Below are 18,011 nucleotides of genomic sequence, written 5' to 3'. Positions count from 1 at the left end.
AGCGGCTCTTTTGAATATCACTGTTCGCTGAAGCGAAAGGTGCCAACATTCCTCCCAGTTTGTGTTCTGACCACACAATGCTGTGGTGGGAACAAAACAACCCGTGAATACATCCTCCGTATGTGGAGTTGGAAGAAAATGTGTTCGGGATAATCCCCAGTGTACTAGTTCCGGTGAAAAGTATCACCCTCCCTCATTCTAAATGTGTTTTGCATTAGGATGATATGACCGTTGATGGATATCATGACCTGAAATGGTTTTTCATCAGCAGTTACCTGAGCCGCTAACAAAGCCCAGTCAGTTAAGTGCGTGACATTTAAGAACTGCTTGGCTCTTTCCTGTTACAACGGCTTGTTGAGCAAGCTCTAAATTGATGGACATATTTGTGTGTCATTGCTCTCTCTGTGTGAGTGTGCGGTATGTACCATACTGGGTGTGGGTGTGTATGTGTCTGTCTGTGTCTGTCTGTGTTTGCATGTGTTTGTGCGTGTGCGTGTGCGTGCTTGTGTGTGTGCTGCTTGCATCCATGTGTGTTGTCCCAATTTTAAATTGTCTCCCCTCACTCCAGTCGGACTCAACAGTGACCATCACCTGTGCAGATGGAAAGTGGAATAAGCAGGTGTCGTGTGAGCCAGTAGACTGTGGCCTACCAGACAAGTACCACGTCCACCCAGCCCACTTTAACTTCCCTGAGGGAACTACTTATGGCAAGAGGAGTACCTTCCAGTGCAGGGAGCCTGCCCAGCTTGTAGGTGAGATACACTGTCTCAACACACACACTGTCTCAACACACACACACTGTCTCAACACACACACACTGTCTCAACACACACACTGTCTCATGGCTAACCGGATCTTTTTTTATATCTCGTATACTGTATATTGTTCTCTGTGTTCAACTATTTGCCCCCCCCCTCCCAGGTTCTAACAACACCCTGACGTGTCTGGAGGATGGCCTGTGGTCGTTCCCCGAGGCGCTGTGTGAGCTGCGCTGTCCAGCATCGCCCCATGTGCCCAACGCCATGCTGCAGACCAAGCGCTGCAACGACACAGGCCTCAAAGTGGGCTCCCTCTGCAAGTACAAGTGCAAGCCGGGCTACCACGTCACCAACAAGCCCAAAAGGTATCCGACCACCCATATTTTCCACTTGGGGTCAATTCCATTTAAGTTCAGTACAAATGACTGGGTTTGAAATGGAATTGATCCAAATGATCCTGTCCAACTCTTGATCTTCACCTTTCCCACCATTTCGACATGGAGCATGTCTTTAGTCTTTGTCCTCTCAATTCAGTTCCACTCAACTCAACCCAACATGTTTTGTCTTGGTCTTCATCTGTGTTTGTCAGGCGAGCATTTAAGCGTCAGTGCACGGAGGACGGCAGCTGGCTGGAGGGGGCGTGCGAACCGGTGACCTGTGACCCTCCGCCCGCCATCTTCCACGGCATGTACCAGTGCACCGACGGCTTCCGCTTCGACAGCACCTGCTGGATCAACTGCCCCAGAGCCAACCACACGGTGAGACCGCTGCACGCCGCTCCATGCAAGCAGGTCTGTCTCTCTCTACTCCGCCGCTCAACTGTCTGTCTGTGTTCGTTGGGCTTTCTGTCAATGGGCCTTTTGTCTGTCCGTCTATCTGTCTGTCTTTGGGTCTGTTTGACTCTCTGTCTTTTGGGCTCACTGTCTGGCTATGGGTCTGTCTGTCTATCTGTCTGTCTGTCTGTGAGGCTGTCTATCTGTCTGTGGGGCCGTGTGCTTTGTACGTCCGCGGAACTGTCCATCTGTATGTCTGTCTGCGGAACTGTCTATCTGTGTGTGTTTATGTTTACGTGTGTCTCTCTCTGTCTGTCTATCTGTTATCTAGTTGGTTGGCTAGCTGTCTGTCTGTCTGTCTGTCTGTCTGTCTGTCTGTCTGTCTGTCTGTCTGTCTGTCTGTCTGTCTGTCTGTCCATTTGTCTGTCTGTCAGCTGTTCGCCTGTATCTGTTGTCTTTGTGAAGTCTGAGAGAATAATGTGTTAGGCAAGGGGAGATATAATGCACAAATGTGGAAGAAGGTACAGTAAATATGCACATTTTTACACATGCACTTTCTCACATATTCACAGTGTACATGACACTCACACAAAATGTATTGCCCTTGACCCGAGGATCTCTCTGTGTGATAGCCTTTGATGCAGTGGTGTGTAGATTAGCATGTCCCGGTGTGTGTGGCTGTATTATAATGAGAGGATCAGAGGGTGTTAGGATCTCCAGTGTTAGCATGTACAGTATGATTCGTAGACAGAAGAGATTACCCCTCTCTCACATTCTCTTTCTCTCCGCCCCCTTTCCTCTCTCGCCTACTGTCTCCCCTCTTTCTCTCTCTCTCTCTCTCTCTCTCTCTCTCTCGCGTGCTCCCTCCCTCGCTCTATCTCTCTCTCTCTCTCTCTCTCTCTCTCTCTCTCTCTCTCTCTCTCTCTCTCTCTCTCTCTCTCTCTCTCTCTCTCTCTCTCTCTCTCTCTCTCTCTCTCTCTCTCTCTCTCTCTCTCTCTCTCTCTCTCTCTCTCTCTCTCTCTCTCTCTCTCTCTCTCTCTCTCTCTCTCTCTCTCTCTCTCTCTCTCTCTCTCTCTCTCTCTCTCTTACCCTCCATCAGTCCCACTGAAGTAGCACAGCAAGTTATTAGAATTACATTGATTTTCAAAATAGTTGTGCCACAGACAGATAGAACAATGTTATAACCTCTCTAATCCTCCTTCACTACAGACTCCAATTATTATCATGTTTCATGGTAGTATTGAAGGTGGTTCTCAATGTCCTCGGTGTGTGTGTGTGTGCGTGTGCGTGCATGTCTGTGCCTGCGTGTGCGTGCGTGTGTGCGAAGCAGGGGCCCAGCACCAATGTGATCCGTTGTAGGAAGGACGGCAACTGGACTGGTTCCTTCAAGCTCTGTCCTCAGAGCAAGGGACAGTGCTCTCTACCTCAAAACCTTAACCCTAGCATACGAGTCAGCTGCAAGAAGGGACATGGAATAGGTCTGTATATGCACTATGTGTGTGACATAGTAGAAACCATATATTATACACTATGTTTGTCAGAATATAGAGCATCACTCGGGACCAGAGTAATTCCTGGTCTTAAGGTTAAGTTACATTCCGGGACCTTGACATAGAAAATATGGGACGACAGTTAGCATAGCGGTTAGGGCGTTGGGCCAGTAGCCAAAAGGTCGCTAGCTCGAAATCCCTGAGCAGGTGAAAAAACTGTCAATGTGCCCTTGAGCAAGGCACTTAATCCTAATTGCTCCCGGGTCACCTTTGATAATGGCTGAACCTAGCCATGACCCCACTTTTCAAGGGTGTCTCCGGTGGAGTAGGGATATACAAAAAACACATTTCCATTTCACACATGCATATAATACACACTTGTACAAACATGACAAATAAACTCAGCAAAAAAAGAAACATCCTATCACTGTCAACTGTGTTTATTTTCAGCAAACCTAACATGTGTAAATATTTGTATGAACATAACAAGATTCAACAACTGAGACATAAACTGAACAAGTACACAAAGGGGAGGTCAAAATCAAAAGTAACAGTCAGTATCTGGTGTGGCCACCAGCTGCATTAAGTACTGCAGTGCATCTCCTCCTCATGGACTGTACCAGATTTTCCAGTTCTTGCTGTGAGATGTTACCCCACTCTTCCACCAAGGTACCTGCAAGTTCCCAGACATTTCTGGGGGGAATGGACCTAGCCCTCACCCTCCGATCCAATAGGTCCCAGAAGTGCTCAATGGGATTGAGATTCGGGCTCTGCGCTGGCCATGGCAGAACACTGACAATCCTGTCTTGCAGGAAATCACGCACAGAACGAGCAGTATGGCTGGTAGCATTGTCATTCTGGAGGGTCATGTCAGGATGAGCCTGCAGGAAGGGTACCACATGATGGAGGAGGATGTCTTCCCTGTAACGCGCAGAATTGAGATTGCCTGCAATGACAAGAAGCTCAGTCCGATGATGCTGTTACACACCGCCCCAGACCATGACGGACCCTCCACCTCCAAATCGATCCCGCTCCTGAGTACAGGCCTCAGTGTAACGCTCATTCCTTCGACGATAAATGCGAATCCGACCATCACCCCATGTGAGACACAACCACGACTCGTCTGTGAAGAGCACTTTTTGCCAGTCCTGTCTGGTCCAGCGACAGTGGGTTTGTGCCCATAGGCGACGTTGTTGCCGGTGATGTCTGGTGAGGACCTGCTTACAATAGGCCAACAAGCCCTCAGTTCAGCCTCTCTCATCCTGAGCATGATTGGAGGGATGGTGTAACTCAGGCAGTTGTTGTTGCCATCCTGTACCTGTCCTGCAGGTGTGATGTTCGGATGTACTGATCTTGTGCAGGAGTTGTTACACGTGGTCTGTCACTGCGAGGACGATCAGCTGTCCGTCCTGTCTCCCTGTAGCACTGTCTTAGGCGTCTCACAGTACGGACATTGCAATTTATTGCCCTTGCCACATCTGCAGTCCTCATGCCTCCTTGCAGCATACCTAAGGCACATTCACGCAGTTGAGCAGGGACCCTGGGCATCTTTCTTTTGGTGTTTTTCAGAGTCAGTAGAAAGGCCTCTTTAGTGTCCTAAGTTTTCATAACTGTGACCTTAATTGCCTACCGTCTCTAAGCTGTTAGTCTTAACAACTGTTCCACAGGTTCATGCTCATTAATTGTTTATTGTTCATTGAACAAGCATGGGAAACAGTGTTTACACCCTTTACAATGAAGATCTGTGAAGTTATTTGGATATTTACAAATTATCTTTGAAAGACAGGGTCCTGAAAAAGGGACGTTTCTTTTTTTGCTGAGTTTATAACCACCCACCAAGTTATTATTATTATTATTATCATCATCAAATAGATCACCCAGTGGATATTAATTAAAGTGTTGTTTTCTAAATAGAATAAAACCTGATTTGATGTGTGAACAGTTTGTGCAGACACTGATGATATCGTTGGGTTTGTTTTGTAACACACACACAGGTGAGGAGTGTGAGCTGACGTGCAGGGACAATAACAGCGACGTGGTGATCCTGCTTAGCAACATGACCGCAGACAGCATGCGCAAGGAGCACTGGAGAAACCCACCCAAAGTCAAGGTGTGTGTGTGTGTGTGTGTGTCTGTTACAAGTATCACAGACATACTTCACAAAGCACTGCTGCTCATGATCCTTCCTATTAGGAATTTGACACTGCGTGTCTATATCCTGGTAATATTATGAACTACAGAAGGACCGAGCCATTCCCACCTACGGTCTGTCTGTGGCCAAATCATCTTGGGGTGGCGACAACGGAAAACACATCATATTGATAGGAACAGAGAAAGACAGACAGACAGACCAATGCGGCTTGGAACAACACAGTCAGATCCCAGCCAGTCATCTCTGAACTCATATGAACCCACAGCCAGCGACGAGGCCAAGTTGTAAAAGTTCAAAAGTGCCGTGTCGTCAGTAATCACTATAATTTTTGAAACGACCCCATTACAAGCCTTAATAGCCTGGTTTGATTTAGATATACCTGACAAGGCTATTGTATTGAGTCTGCACTGATTGCCTAAATTGGCAGCTGCAATTTCAAAAAAAGGGCAGGGGGATCAGTTTACAGAAGCGTACTGTAAACGTTGTGTAAGCTTTGTCCCCCCCGTGCACATAATTCACATGGAGAGTAATGAAATACACTACGATAAGAACCATAATGACGTTGTTGTCTCGAAATGTATTTGTCAGTGAATTCCACCGCTTCCTCGCTTCATTTTACTTGATTTAAGTCAATGGGACTTAATTATTCAATTTCAGTTAAAAGTTATTTTGAAGGTTTTTAGCTACAGTTGGATGGAGGTGGACCATAAATAGGGCCAGGGGCTACGCTAGCCAATGAGGGTCTTGGGAGTTGGGATTGAGAGCGTTATGTTTTTCTAGTGGTGTTTTGTTTTCATTACAAGTCGCACTGAGTCAGCCATTTGTGGCAGTGCGGGGGAAATAAAATGATCCGTTTGTAATTGATTTGTGTAATTGATATGATTTATACGCTGGTGTCATGTGAGTCTGGAGACGAGGCGAAAGGGGGAAAGGGGAACGGAATTGATGGAGCATAGAGAGGCTACATGAGGGTTGGATGAGGTGAAATCAATAAAGGCTGTTCCAGTGTGCTCAGCAGTGTATACTGCCGCTGCTTGGACCTCTGTCCCGGCACATCAATGCAATCAATGCATGTCAATCAATGCGTGTGAATTCCAATTCAACCCGTTCCACCTCTTTGGCTACCTGACAACAACAGGACCCCCCCCCCCCCCCCCCCCTCTAGAATAAAAAATATCTCAACTTTGTCAGTCTGGTTCTGTGCAGCGGATGACTACTCAGTCAGGTTGGCCTTCAGAACTGATGGCTCACACCATGGGACATCCAGTTTGTAAATTAAAGTGTCAACTCAACCTGAACACACTTCTGGAAGCCCTATCTGGAAATCCACCCTGGTGTCTGCAATTGATTGAATCCTGGCCTATAAGGGTTTTCAAATGAGTGATGCATAATATGCCTCCTACAGTATATCTAATCAAATGAGTGATGCTTATAATGCCTCCTATCTCTAATCACATGTGATCCGTACCACCTACAATATTACAACAACTCAATAGAAGACTGATAATGGGAAATAGAGTTGCATAAGTAGAGAACTATCAAATGTGAATGATGATTCACTAATAACCCATGATTCGATTATGTGGTAGTATTCTCATGTCATTTTACCTTCAAATCTTTATCGTGGAGCTACTCTTGATTCACTATTAAAAATGTAGACATTTTCTTTAGAACACAGGCTGAAATCCACTTTGCATTTCCATATGTGCTGAGCCAGGGGGTTTAGTCTCTTCATCACTTATAGTGATGTATCACCCTTCCGACCCATTAGTTTGGGGGTTTGACCCACTTAGGCTACCATACTCCTCCTCTCTCTCACACTTTCTGTAGCTCTCTTTTCTTGCATCAGCAGAAATTACACTGCTACATTTAGAATCAGTCATTTCTGTGTGAATAATATCTATTAGAGACATGACCTCACCATGGGATCTATTTTGGTGTGATATCATTGCACGTGGGGCAGGTGCTTGGGCGAGGATCCCGTGCACGGGGGAGGGGGGCCACGGTTGTGGATTATTTTGATTTACGGTCATGCCTAGCGGGTTGGTCGGTGACATCATCTTATCGAAAGTGGCAGCAAAAAGTTTTACACCTAAGTCTCTCTAGCCCCACCTCCCAGCTGCAGCCCCCTTTGCAGATGTAGAGGACATGTACCAAAGTCTAGACAATCTTACTATGGTCATCCTGCCTGGGGGGAGTCTATTTGACCACCCCCCACCCCACTTAAGTGAGCTCACCCACTTCACAGAAGCGTGCTGGGAAAGGAATGTGGTGCTACCCAGCATCCAACTGTCCTCAATTGCTCTGTTGTTCTTTCTCTCTGTCCGCCGATCCCTCTCTCTCTGCCCTCTCTCTCTGCCATCTCTCTCTGCCCTCTCTCCCTTCCTCATTTTTCTGCCATTGATTTGCTGACGGCACTGAAATGAAAAATACCTTAGTTTGCAGCAGTGAAAAAGCGTGTCAATTCGTGTGTTATTGGGACATGGCAGGGCTGGGAAAAAAATGCTCTAGCGGAGGTCAGCCAGTCCTTTGCTGTGGATGGCACTTTTGGTCCCGGTCCACACTGGTTTTACTGCATGTACTGGACTGCCGTCGTCTTGGGACATCACGTTACCCTGAAAACCCTCTCATTTCACACAGACAGACCCTGCGGAAGACAGATATTATTTTATACACTCTCCGCCCGCATAACATTTTTATGTATCCGTTATTTTACCAGATAAGTTGACTGAGAACATATTCTCATTTGCAGCAACGACCTGGGGAATAGTTACAGGGGAGAGGAGGGGGATGAATGAGCCAATTGTAAACTGGGGATTATTAGGTCACCATGATGGTTTGAGGGCCAGATTGGGAATTTAGCCAGGACACCGGGGTTAACACCCCTACTCTTACAATAAGTGACATGGGGTCTTTAATGACCTCAAAGAGTCAGGACACCCCTTTAACGTCCCATCCGAAAGACGGCACCCTACACAGGGCAGTGTCCCCAATCACTGCCCTGGGGCATTGGGATATTTTTTTAGACCAGAGGAAAGAGTGCCTCCTACTGGCCCTCCAACACCACTTCCAGCAGCATCTGATCTCCCATCCAGGAACTGACCAGGACCAACCCTGCTTAGCTTCAGAAGCAAGCCAGCAGAGGTATGCAGGGTGGTATGCTGCTGGCAAACGCACATACATGGAGACACACAGATACGCACACACAGACACAGGCACGTGCGCACACACACACACATTACATTAAAATCCCCTCAGAAGCCCCCTAGAACAAATGTGTGTATTTTATGTATCCAAGTGAGAGCAGACAATGAAAGCAAGAGAGCAGATTCCACACATACTGTGGAGATATTTGAGAACACGTTTCGTACTCAATCTCCCGGGGCCCTGGTATGAAAGAGCACCTTTATACAGTATAAGGATCAAGTTATATCATGTCAAGTAGATACATTCAGCGATCTGTGGAGGGGTAATCCATCAAAAGCAGGCTTCACCACCGTTGAAAACATCCATTCATTTATTCATATGGAAAATACCATGAACTTAGCTCTTCCTGAATGTGGAGTGAGTTAAGGTAACAACATAACAAGAAACATAGTCATTCCACTGGAGTGTTGGCACCCTGCCCTCCTCACAGACCAGGATGTGTCACAATATGTGTTATCCAAATAGGCACATGTATTGTGAAGAAAGAGAGGAAAAAAATAATTATGACAAAAGTTGTTAGATTTTGGTAAGCTGGTAACGTTGGAATGAGGTGGAGGCATGACGTGGTTGAGCAGGATAGGTCTAAGTCAGCTTCAGTCGCTTTGGTAAAAGCATCCCGTTGTAAGGTATTTCAAGTTATTTGACCTGTAGAAGCACTTGCCGCAACCTACCTTTGTGCAAGTGAATCAACTCGGAGTGAAATGTGCTTGTGGTTGTGATCAGACGTCACTGCGAGCCGGATCTGTTGAAACAAGATGCTGAGGTGACAGACTACGTGTACTATATCGTCCTCTCTAGCTTCATGACAAGTTTATATTTGTTAAACCCCTGTCAGCCATTAACAATAGCAATGTTGCCTTACATTGTATAAAGAGATATTTACTCTATCGGTTCCAGAGTTAGGCGGTTTCTTTTTTGGTCATTTTTTTTCTCCACCCAACTTTTAACCTAAATCCAATGACATGGTGACATTTTGTGTTGATTTCATGTTGAATTTACAGTAGTTGACAACTCAAATGTAAATCAAAACTAGACGTCTGTGCCCGGTGGGTAGTCTTGCCGCATGCCTCCTTGTTTAGGTTTGTGTGGGTTCTGGGTACAACGCAATGATGCATTAACAGCATGTGGCAACAACATGCCATTTCACATCAACTAGTCTGATATCGAAAGCAGGAAAAATACTTACCTCAAAATCATGACTGGTACAACTACTACTACTTGTTCTAATGATCAATATGGCTATAATATCCATCCTTACATCTCCCCTATCATTTCTATTGATTTAATCAATACATTTTATTCCACAGCTCACAGATTGACATTTCATCCATCTACGGTAGAGATATTTTGAGTGTCTGAAATCCTACTGACTTTTTTCCTTTTGTCTCCTTACAGAATATAGTGTGTACAATGGGACTGAAGTGGTATCCACACCCAGAGGTGCTCCACTGCATCAAAAGATGTGATGTAAGAACTTCTATGAACTTTCTGAGAATAGTAGTTTATCTATGAGATAAAGGTTTTGCCTGAGATGAAATATATGGGCTAAGGGCCTAATCTGTGTGAGAGGATGTGAGGGAAGGACTTCACCTGAGTTGTAGGAAGTGGGGTAATAGGTTTGCATGAGAGGAAGAGAGGTAAGGGCTTCAACCAGAGAGGACGAGGTGAAGCAAGAGGGTCCACTCCCATCCATGTGACAATACAGCGATAAGCAGACTAATAAGAATACCGATAAGCAGACCATATGCCTTCACGACTCCCATTGTTAGGGCAGAGACCATCTTGTCATTCAATACAGTATCTCTGATTCAATTGCGTGAGAGGAAGTGAGGTAAGAGGATGTGCCATGCGTCATGGAGGCCAGTGGTGATGATGAGAGGTGTGTGAGGAGTATAAACACTGTCACAGAATATGATTATAACCAGTGCCTCTTTATGTATTTTGCAATGTATCCTGCTATTTTCTAAATGTTATCAGATCAGGCATCACCTTAAGTTTCCAGATATGTAGCTCTTTCAATTTGTTCTACTCCCCATGGAGTTTGTGCAGACACTAGCCTGGCGGGAGCCGTCAAGATTAAAAGATACAAATACAGACAAAGATACACACACATATACGCAAGCACACACACACACACAGTTCTGAACACATTGCCCTGAATACACTGCCAGCCAGCCAGTGAAGTAGCAAGCTACCTATCAGAGAGACAAGCCTTTTTAACAGCAGGTGAGCTCATTCGGGAGAAGGTTGAAATATAACATTGTTTCAGAGCAGAGGGTAGCTAATTGTTCTCTCTGGGGAGATGCTCTGCTCCAGTGACGTCAGTTACCGTGGATACCGGCACAAGCGGAGAAGCCAATTAGTCAGGTTTGATTCATGTTGTCTCCAAAATGAAACACTTTACCCACATGGGGACCTGGCTCTGTTTCAGAGAATCCCACCACTAGAGAAGTGAAGCAGGAAAGAACTGATACTGGGTTACAGTAGCCCAAAACTTTGTCTACACACCCTATGTAGCTGATATTGTAGTATGCCAATATTTTCAGATCCGTTAATATGTTTAACAAAACTTGTTCTTTCCTCTTTTCCAAAATATATATTTATCGCAAAACTTCAATTAATGTCCCAGGCGTTTATTTGCATCAATCACTGAACACAACCAGCACTTATTAGAGACAGGCTTCTATTTGAGCCAGGTGTCTATTTCCTTAATACACACAGCTTACATTTTACCCCCTACCTTGCAGTCTCGTCCTCTTCTGATCCATCTCAGACAAACGGTGAATTTTGACTTTTGGTTAATTTTTTACGGTTTATTTTTTCACCCTTCTCTCACGTGTAGTGGATCAATTCCAAAATGCCTGGCTGTTGTCTCGGCCATTTTTTGCTCTGTGAATTTGATCATGGCTAGCTTGAATTTGATGTTGTGTTTTCTTTTTGGTGGTGTCATTGCAACGGTGATAGAATAAATAAAAATATGCAAATCACCGTGGAAATATCAGAGCGGTGTCCATGGTAACCTCATAAACAATTTATTTAGACCGGGCGTTTATTTGAAACAGGCATTTATTTTCTGAAATGTGTGTCGATGCGAAGCTATAAAAGGCGTTTAATTTAAATTGGTTAATTTTACTGTGATATATTTTCAGTTTATCGTAGTAAAGAAAGTATTCACCCTCTTGGGATCATCATCCACACAGTTTAAGCCAATTGGATAAACCAGGAAGGGTAGGGCGGGGCTAGCCTCATAAAGCACATGATTGGAGTGTTTCTTAGCCTCATATAGTTTATGGTGTACTCATGTTTACATATCTAGACCTCCCGCGGCTTAAAAAGTCACATTGGAAGAGGTAAACATTTTATACCGGATTAATCAGCAAATCCAGAATAAAACCTAAAAAATGGCACTGGGTGAGATGGGGATAAGACAAAAAAAAACAATACAATATGAATAAAATCGAACTTGAATATAGAGCACTTAAATGGGGTAATCAAATACATCAGAGAGAATCAGTGTGGTTCTCATCTATGTTGTCCATATGTGTATGTACAGTACACTGTATAGGTTGTTGATGATGTCCTGCCTCTTATTGTCTCCTCTTGTTTGTCTCTGTCACAGCCGTTCATTGGAGACAATTACTGTGACTCGGTCAACAACAGAGCCTTCTGTAACTACGACGGAGGGGACTGCTGCCACTCCACCGTCAAGACCAAGAAGGTGAGTAGTATAGAACATCTGGACCGGGATTCACTAAACCTTCTCAAGACAAAATGTATCTGCCTTTTGAAATAGTTTAAGATAAGTTAACATAACAGTTAAGTTGCTACTCCTTAACAAAGTTAATGGGAATGATCTTAAATGTATTCTTATGTTGTCACTGTGGCTACTGAGTCATTTGAGTCATTTGTTTGTGAACTTATGCTCGCTGACATATCTTTCTGATCTTGACATTTTGAAGATAAGCAACATTAAGCTTCCCTTTTCTATTGCACATTGGCAGTGCCTTATCAGTTGGTGTTCATGATTGTCCCTTGCTAGATGGTTGAGGTTGATATTTTGCCTTTCTCTATGATCCAGACAAGGTCCCCTTCCTTGTTAATCTCTAGCATGGTGTGTGTGTTGTGGTCTGTTACCCAAGCTGTGTCTGGCTCTCTGGGTTTGAAGTCTGTACTGTAATCTGTTTCTCTGGCTCCTTATGCTCCTCTGTGTATCTGGCTGGGTTTTTACTGTAGTATGTGTATCTGTTTGTCTCTCTGTCTGGCTCGTTTTGCACTGTAGCATGTGTCTGTCTGTCTTGCTCGTTTTGCACTGTAGCATGTGTCTGTCTGTCTGGATCCGGAGTCTCTTCATTTCCTGCTGGGAGTCGGCCCATGTGTCCGCTCTCCACAGAGTCCAATCAGAATGTGTGTGATTGCTTCCGTTCCACCTTCACTGTTCCTCCCTCACTATTCTAACATCAGCGCTCCACAGTATCAGAATGAATCAATGTTTTATCCTCACAGTTCTATACTCCCCACCTTTCCACTCTTCCTGTTCTCTTAGACTCCTCCACTTTTACCTATTCCACTCTTCCTGTTCTCTTAGACTCCTCCACTTTTACCTATTCCACTCTTCCTGTTCTCTTAGACTCCTCCACTTTTACCTATCCCACTCGCTCTGTTCTTGTTGTTAAAAACAAAAGGTTTATGGCTTCTGTTGTGAAACCAACCTGGTAAAATTAAAAGTTACTTGTTACTTGGGGGGGGGGGGGGGGGGGGGTGTACGCCGAAGCCAGTGAGTAACCGAAGGAGAGCACGGGGAGGGTGGGGGAGGCATGTCCTAGAACAGGCTCTAGGTCTGGGAGCTCTCATGTCACACACTTAGTCAACATGGGCTGTAATATTAGTACTGGTTCATTCAATGTCACATGGCTGGTGTCAATGATAAAACACACTTTTAGACTCCGATGGCAACGCACAGTTGTCTATGAACTGCACATGTACTTCAGGTGACTTTTGGCCTCTGTTGGCCTTCATAACGCGTTGGAAGGCTGTGTGATTATAATGCACGTACAGTGTATTCAGAAAGTATTCAGAACCTTTTTCCCACATTTTGTTACGTTACAACCTTGTTCTAAAATGGATTAAATAATGTTTTCCCCTCGTCAATCTACACACGACACCCCATAATGACAAAGCAAAAGCATGTTTTTAGAAATTTTAGCAAGTGTATTAAAAATAAAAAAGGAAAAATTAAGTATTCAAACCCTTTACTCTGTACTTTGTTGAAGCACCTTTGGCAGCAATTGCTGACTCAAGTCTTCTTGGGTAGGTCGCAACAAGCTAGGCAAACCTGTATTTGGGGAGTTTTTCCCATTCTTCTCTGCAGATCCTCTGAAGCTCTGTCAGATTGGATGGGGAGCGTCACTGCACAGCTATGCTATTTTCAGGTCTCTCCAGAGATGTTTGATCGGGTTCAAGTCAGGGCTCTGACGGGGCCACTCAAGGACATTCAGAGACTTGTGCCAAAGCCACTCCTGCATTGTCTTGGCTCTCATGTGCCTTTTACTGAGGAGTGGCTTCAGTCTCTACCATAAAGTCCTGATTTGTCGAGTGCTGCAGAGATGGTTGTCCTGCTAGAAGGTTCTCTCAACTCCACAGAGGAACTCTAAAGCTCTGTCAGAGTGACCATCGGTTTCTTCGTCACCTACCTGACAAAGGCCCTTCTCCCCCGATTGCTCAGTTTGGCTGGGCGGCCAGCTGTAGGAAGAGTCTTGGTGGTTCCAAATGTCTTCCTTTTAAGAATGAGGGAGGCCACTGTGTTCTTAGGGACCTTCAATGCTGCAGAAATTTTTTGGTACCCTTCCCCAGATCTGTGCCTCGACACAATCCTGTCTCGGAGCTCTACAGACAATTGTTTTTTGCTCTGACATGCATTGTCAACTGTGAGACCTTATATAGACAGGTGTGTGCGTTTCCAAATAATGTCCATTCAATTGAATTAACCACGGGTGGACTCCAATGAAGTAGTAGAAACATCTCAACTATGATCATTGGAAACAGGATGCACCTGAGCTCAATTTTGAGTCTCATAGCGAAGTGTCTGAATACGGTATTTATTTTCTTTTTTTTAATAAATGTGCAAACAGTGGGGCAAAAAAGTATTTAGTCAGCCACCAATTGTGCAAGTTCTCCAACTTAAAAAGATGAGAGACGCCTGTAATTTTCATCATAGGTACACTTCAACTATGACAGACAAAATGAGAGAGAAAAATCCAGAAAATCACATTGTAGGATTTTTAATGAATTTATTTGCAAATTATGGTGGAAAATAAGTATTTGGTCAATAACAAAAGTTTATCTCAATACTTTGTTATATACCCATTGTTGGCAATGACAGAGGTCAAACGTTTTCTGTAAGTCTTCACAAGGTTTTCACACACTGTTGCTGGTATTTTGGCCCATTCCTCCATGCAGATCTCCTCTAGAGCAGTGATGTTTTGGGGCTGTTGCTGGGCAACACAGACTTTCAACTCCCTCCAAAGATTTTCTATGGGGTTGAGAACTGGAGACTGGCTAGGCCACTCCAGGACCTTGAAATGCTTCTTACGAAGCCACTCCTTCGTTGCCCGGGCGGTGTGTTTGGGATCATTGTCATGCTGAAAGACCCAGCCACGTTTCATCTTCAATGCTCTTGCTGATGGAAGGAGGTTTTCACTCAAAATCTCACGATACATGGCCCCATTCATTCTTTCCTTTACACGGATCAGTCGTCCTGGTCCCTTTGCAGAAAACAGCCCCAAAGCATGATGTTTCCACCCCCATGCTTCACAGTAGGTATGGTGTTCTTTGGATGCAACTCAGCATTCTTTGTCCTCCAAACACGACGAGTTGAGTTTTTACCAAAAAGTTATATTTTGGTTTCATCTGACCATATGACATTCTCCCAATCTTCTTCTGGATCATCCAAATGCAGGTCTACAATTTTGTTTCTGGTGTCCTTTGACAGCTCTTTGGTCTTGGCCATAGTGGAGTTTGGAGTGTGATTGTTTAATGTTGTTGACAGGTGTCTTTTATACTGATAACAAGTTCAAACAGGTGCTATTAATACAGGTAACGAGTGGAGGACAGAGGAGCCTCTTAAAGAAGAAGTTACAGCTCTGTGAGAGCCAGAAATCTTGCTTGTTTGTAGGTGACCAAATACTTATTTTCCACCATAATTTGCAAATAAATTCATTAAAAATCCTACACTGTGATTTTCTGTATTTTTCTGGACTTTTTCTGGACTTTTCTCATTTTGTCTGTCATAGTTGAAGTGTACCTATGATGAAAATTACAGGCCTCTCTCATCTTTTTAAGTGGGAGAACTTGCACAGTTTGGTGGCTGACTAAATACTTTTTTGCCCCACTGTATAAAAAACAGTTTTTTTAAATCAATTTTAGAATAAGGCTGTAATATAACAAAATGTGGAAAAAGTCAAGGGGTCTGAATAGTTTCCCAATGTACAGTACCTTTGATTAAAAAATAGTCCTACAAACAATTGTAAGCTGCATAATATTGAGGTTTTGTGGTTAGTGTCCTTGGATAACGAATACCAGACGCAGACACGCAGACAGGCAGACAGACAGACAGACAGACAGACAGACAGACAGACAGACAGACAGACAGACAGACAGAGAGAGAGAGAGGATTGGGTCCATCTCTAGGAGCGTGTCTCTGAACGGTGGCCATTTCCGCTGAGCCGCAATGATAAGAGGATCACCTGGGCTCAAGCCCCGAAGCCAGGCGCTACTCCCAGGCATTCAGCCTGCCAGCCTTTGAAGCAAACACTTCATCTGGTATTTCAAAAGTGACTTCCCTGGAAATGGTTAGGATTTGGGAAAGATAGAGAAAATTGCTCTGAAATAACTGATCATAATTTGATTTATCGGCTGCCATGAGCGAATGGCTAAAGAGGTTACCGGAGTTAAAGAAATGAGAAGGAAATATATGGAGGAGAAATGGGTCTGACGTGAAAGTGAGATGTGAGAGGCATGAAACATGGGAAATGTTCCAATTTCTTATCAAGAATGTCATGAAATAGAACATGTGGCATCCAAATTCAGTATAAAGACTGCTGAAAGACACATTTTATTCCCTCATCTGACTTTGTGAAAACAGTCCGGACCTAAATGGTGTTGCCTTTGAAAAGTACTGTACATATATTTCTTTCATGCAGAGGGACTGTGTTGTTGTTTAGAGCTAGTAGACTTCAGTTGTTTTAGCCTTCCTGCGAGGCAGAGCTCACCCTCCTCCGTCTGGTCACCCCAGCCAAAACAGCAACAGAACACTTCACTTTCCCCTGATTCTCATTTTCTTAAAGGAACACATGGCCACCAGCCCAAAGGCTTGCGTAAGCACTCAAAAACAAAACAACATGACACAGACAATGACAAATAACTCTCAGACCTCTTTTTACGACAGTCTGTCCATTCTGCCCACTCACTGGTGACACACAGGCACAGTCAGTCACACACTGTTTTTCTCCTTGTGGGAAGTTAGTGTTGTTGTTTCAGCCACAGGCAGAGATTCCATCCATTCAGGTCTGTTAGATGTAGCTTTGTTTTGTCTGGACCAGTGATAGTCAAATAGGGACCCAGGACCCATTCAGGCCTGCTAGATGTAGGCTACCAGTGTGAATATAGGTGCTGGGAATATAGACTGTCTTAGTAAGAACAGAGATTTCAACCCCATGTATCTAGGTCCTGTCACTCAAGCACTCAGGTTAGTGTAGAGACCCCATTGGATCAACTGAATGATAATCCCCCCCCCCCCCCCCCCCCCATACATTCACAAAAGGGTGTTTGTAGTACTTAGTGAGCTGGCTGGGATTGTTGTGCTGGTCTGACTATTCTGTGTCTGTCAGAGGTCAAGGGAAACCACCCCCACTGCCAATCTCTCCACACAACCTCTACTTTCTCTGTTATTCCTTTGGACATGCCACCTTACCGCCATGGTTTATTTCAGTGATTGCACTGCTCTAAAGGGAACACCACACACAGAGAGTGATAAAGTGAGCAGTATGGTATTGAAGAGTCTGGCAAACCACACTGTGGTAATAGGGAGAGTCCCCGGAAAGGCTCTGGAAACCACACGCACGCACGGGCACGCACGCACGGGCACGCACACACCACGCACGCACACACCACGCACGCACGCACGGACACGCACGCACACACACACACACACACACACACACACACACACACACACACACACACACACAGACAGAGTGACACACACACACAGACAGAGTGACACAGTATCATGCCACCAGTATTTACCACCACAACTTGTTGTGCCTGTGGGGGCAGTGACTCAGCTGGAATCCTACTCAGGGTTGTTGTTCCTAGCGCTGTGACACAGCACATGATAACAAAGCCCTGCCAGCTTACTGAAGATAACATCAGAACACCCCCTCCTCCACTTCTCCCCCTCCTTCTCTCCTCCAGGCAAAACCTTCCAGCTTAATTTCCCCCCATTCTTTTCTGTTCTTTCGTGTGAGCGCAATAACCAAAAGAGAGAAGAAGGGGGAGGGGCTAAAGTACTTCCCCGCCACCCCGTGTTTGTTTTTGTTCCTTATCTCCACTTTTCTCTTTCCCCCCTTCTTTC

At 44.8% G+C, this 18,011-nt stretch overlaps 1 protein-coding gene across 3 annotated transcripts in view; it reads left to right on the top strand.

The window, feature by feature from the left end:
* pappaa (pregnancy-associated plasma protein A, pappalysin 1a) overlaps positions 1 to 18,011 on the top strand; it is a 116,298-nt gene that overhangs the window by 92,399 nt on the left and 5,888 nt on the right. The window contains exons 15-21 of one of the 3 annotated variants that reach the window (XM_036967897.2): positions 569 to 752; positions 922 to 1,123; positions 1,348 to 1,516; positions 2,862 to 3,009; positions 5,016 to 5,131; positions 9,776 to 9,847; positions 12,000 to 12,098. In XM_036967897.2, coding sequence (XP_036823792.1) covers positions 569 to 752; positions 922 to 1,123; positions 1,348 to 1,516; positions 2,862 to 3,009; positions 5,016 to 5,131; positions 9,776 to 9,847; positions 12,000 to 12,098 — 990 coding nt within the window. Of the gene's footprint in view, positions 1 to 568; positions 753 to 921; positions 1,124 to 1,347; positions 1,550 to 2,858; positions 3,010 to 5,015; positions 5,132 to 9,775; positions 9,848 to 11,999; positions 12,099 to 18,011 lie in introns of all 3 variants that reach the window. The other 2 variants (XM_036967895.2, XM_090226888.1) reach the window with 2 other exon arrangements.

The sequence above is a fragment of the Oncorhynchus mykiss genome, chromosome 29 (assembly GCF_057628025.1).
Source record: "Oncorhynchus mykiss isolate SJ-2025 chromosome 29, ASM5762802v1, whole genome shotgun sequence".
NCBI lineage: Eukaryota > Metazoa > Chordata > Actinopteri > Salmoniformes > Salmonidae > Oncorhynchus > Oncorhynchus mykiss.
This window is presented reverse-complemented; position numbering and strand designations above follow the sequence as displayed.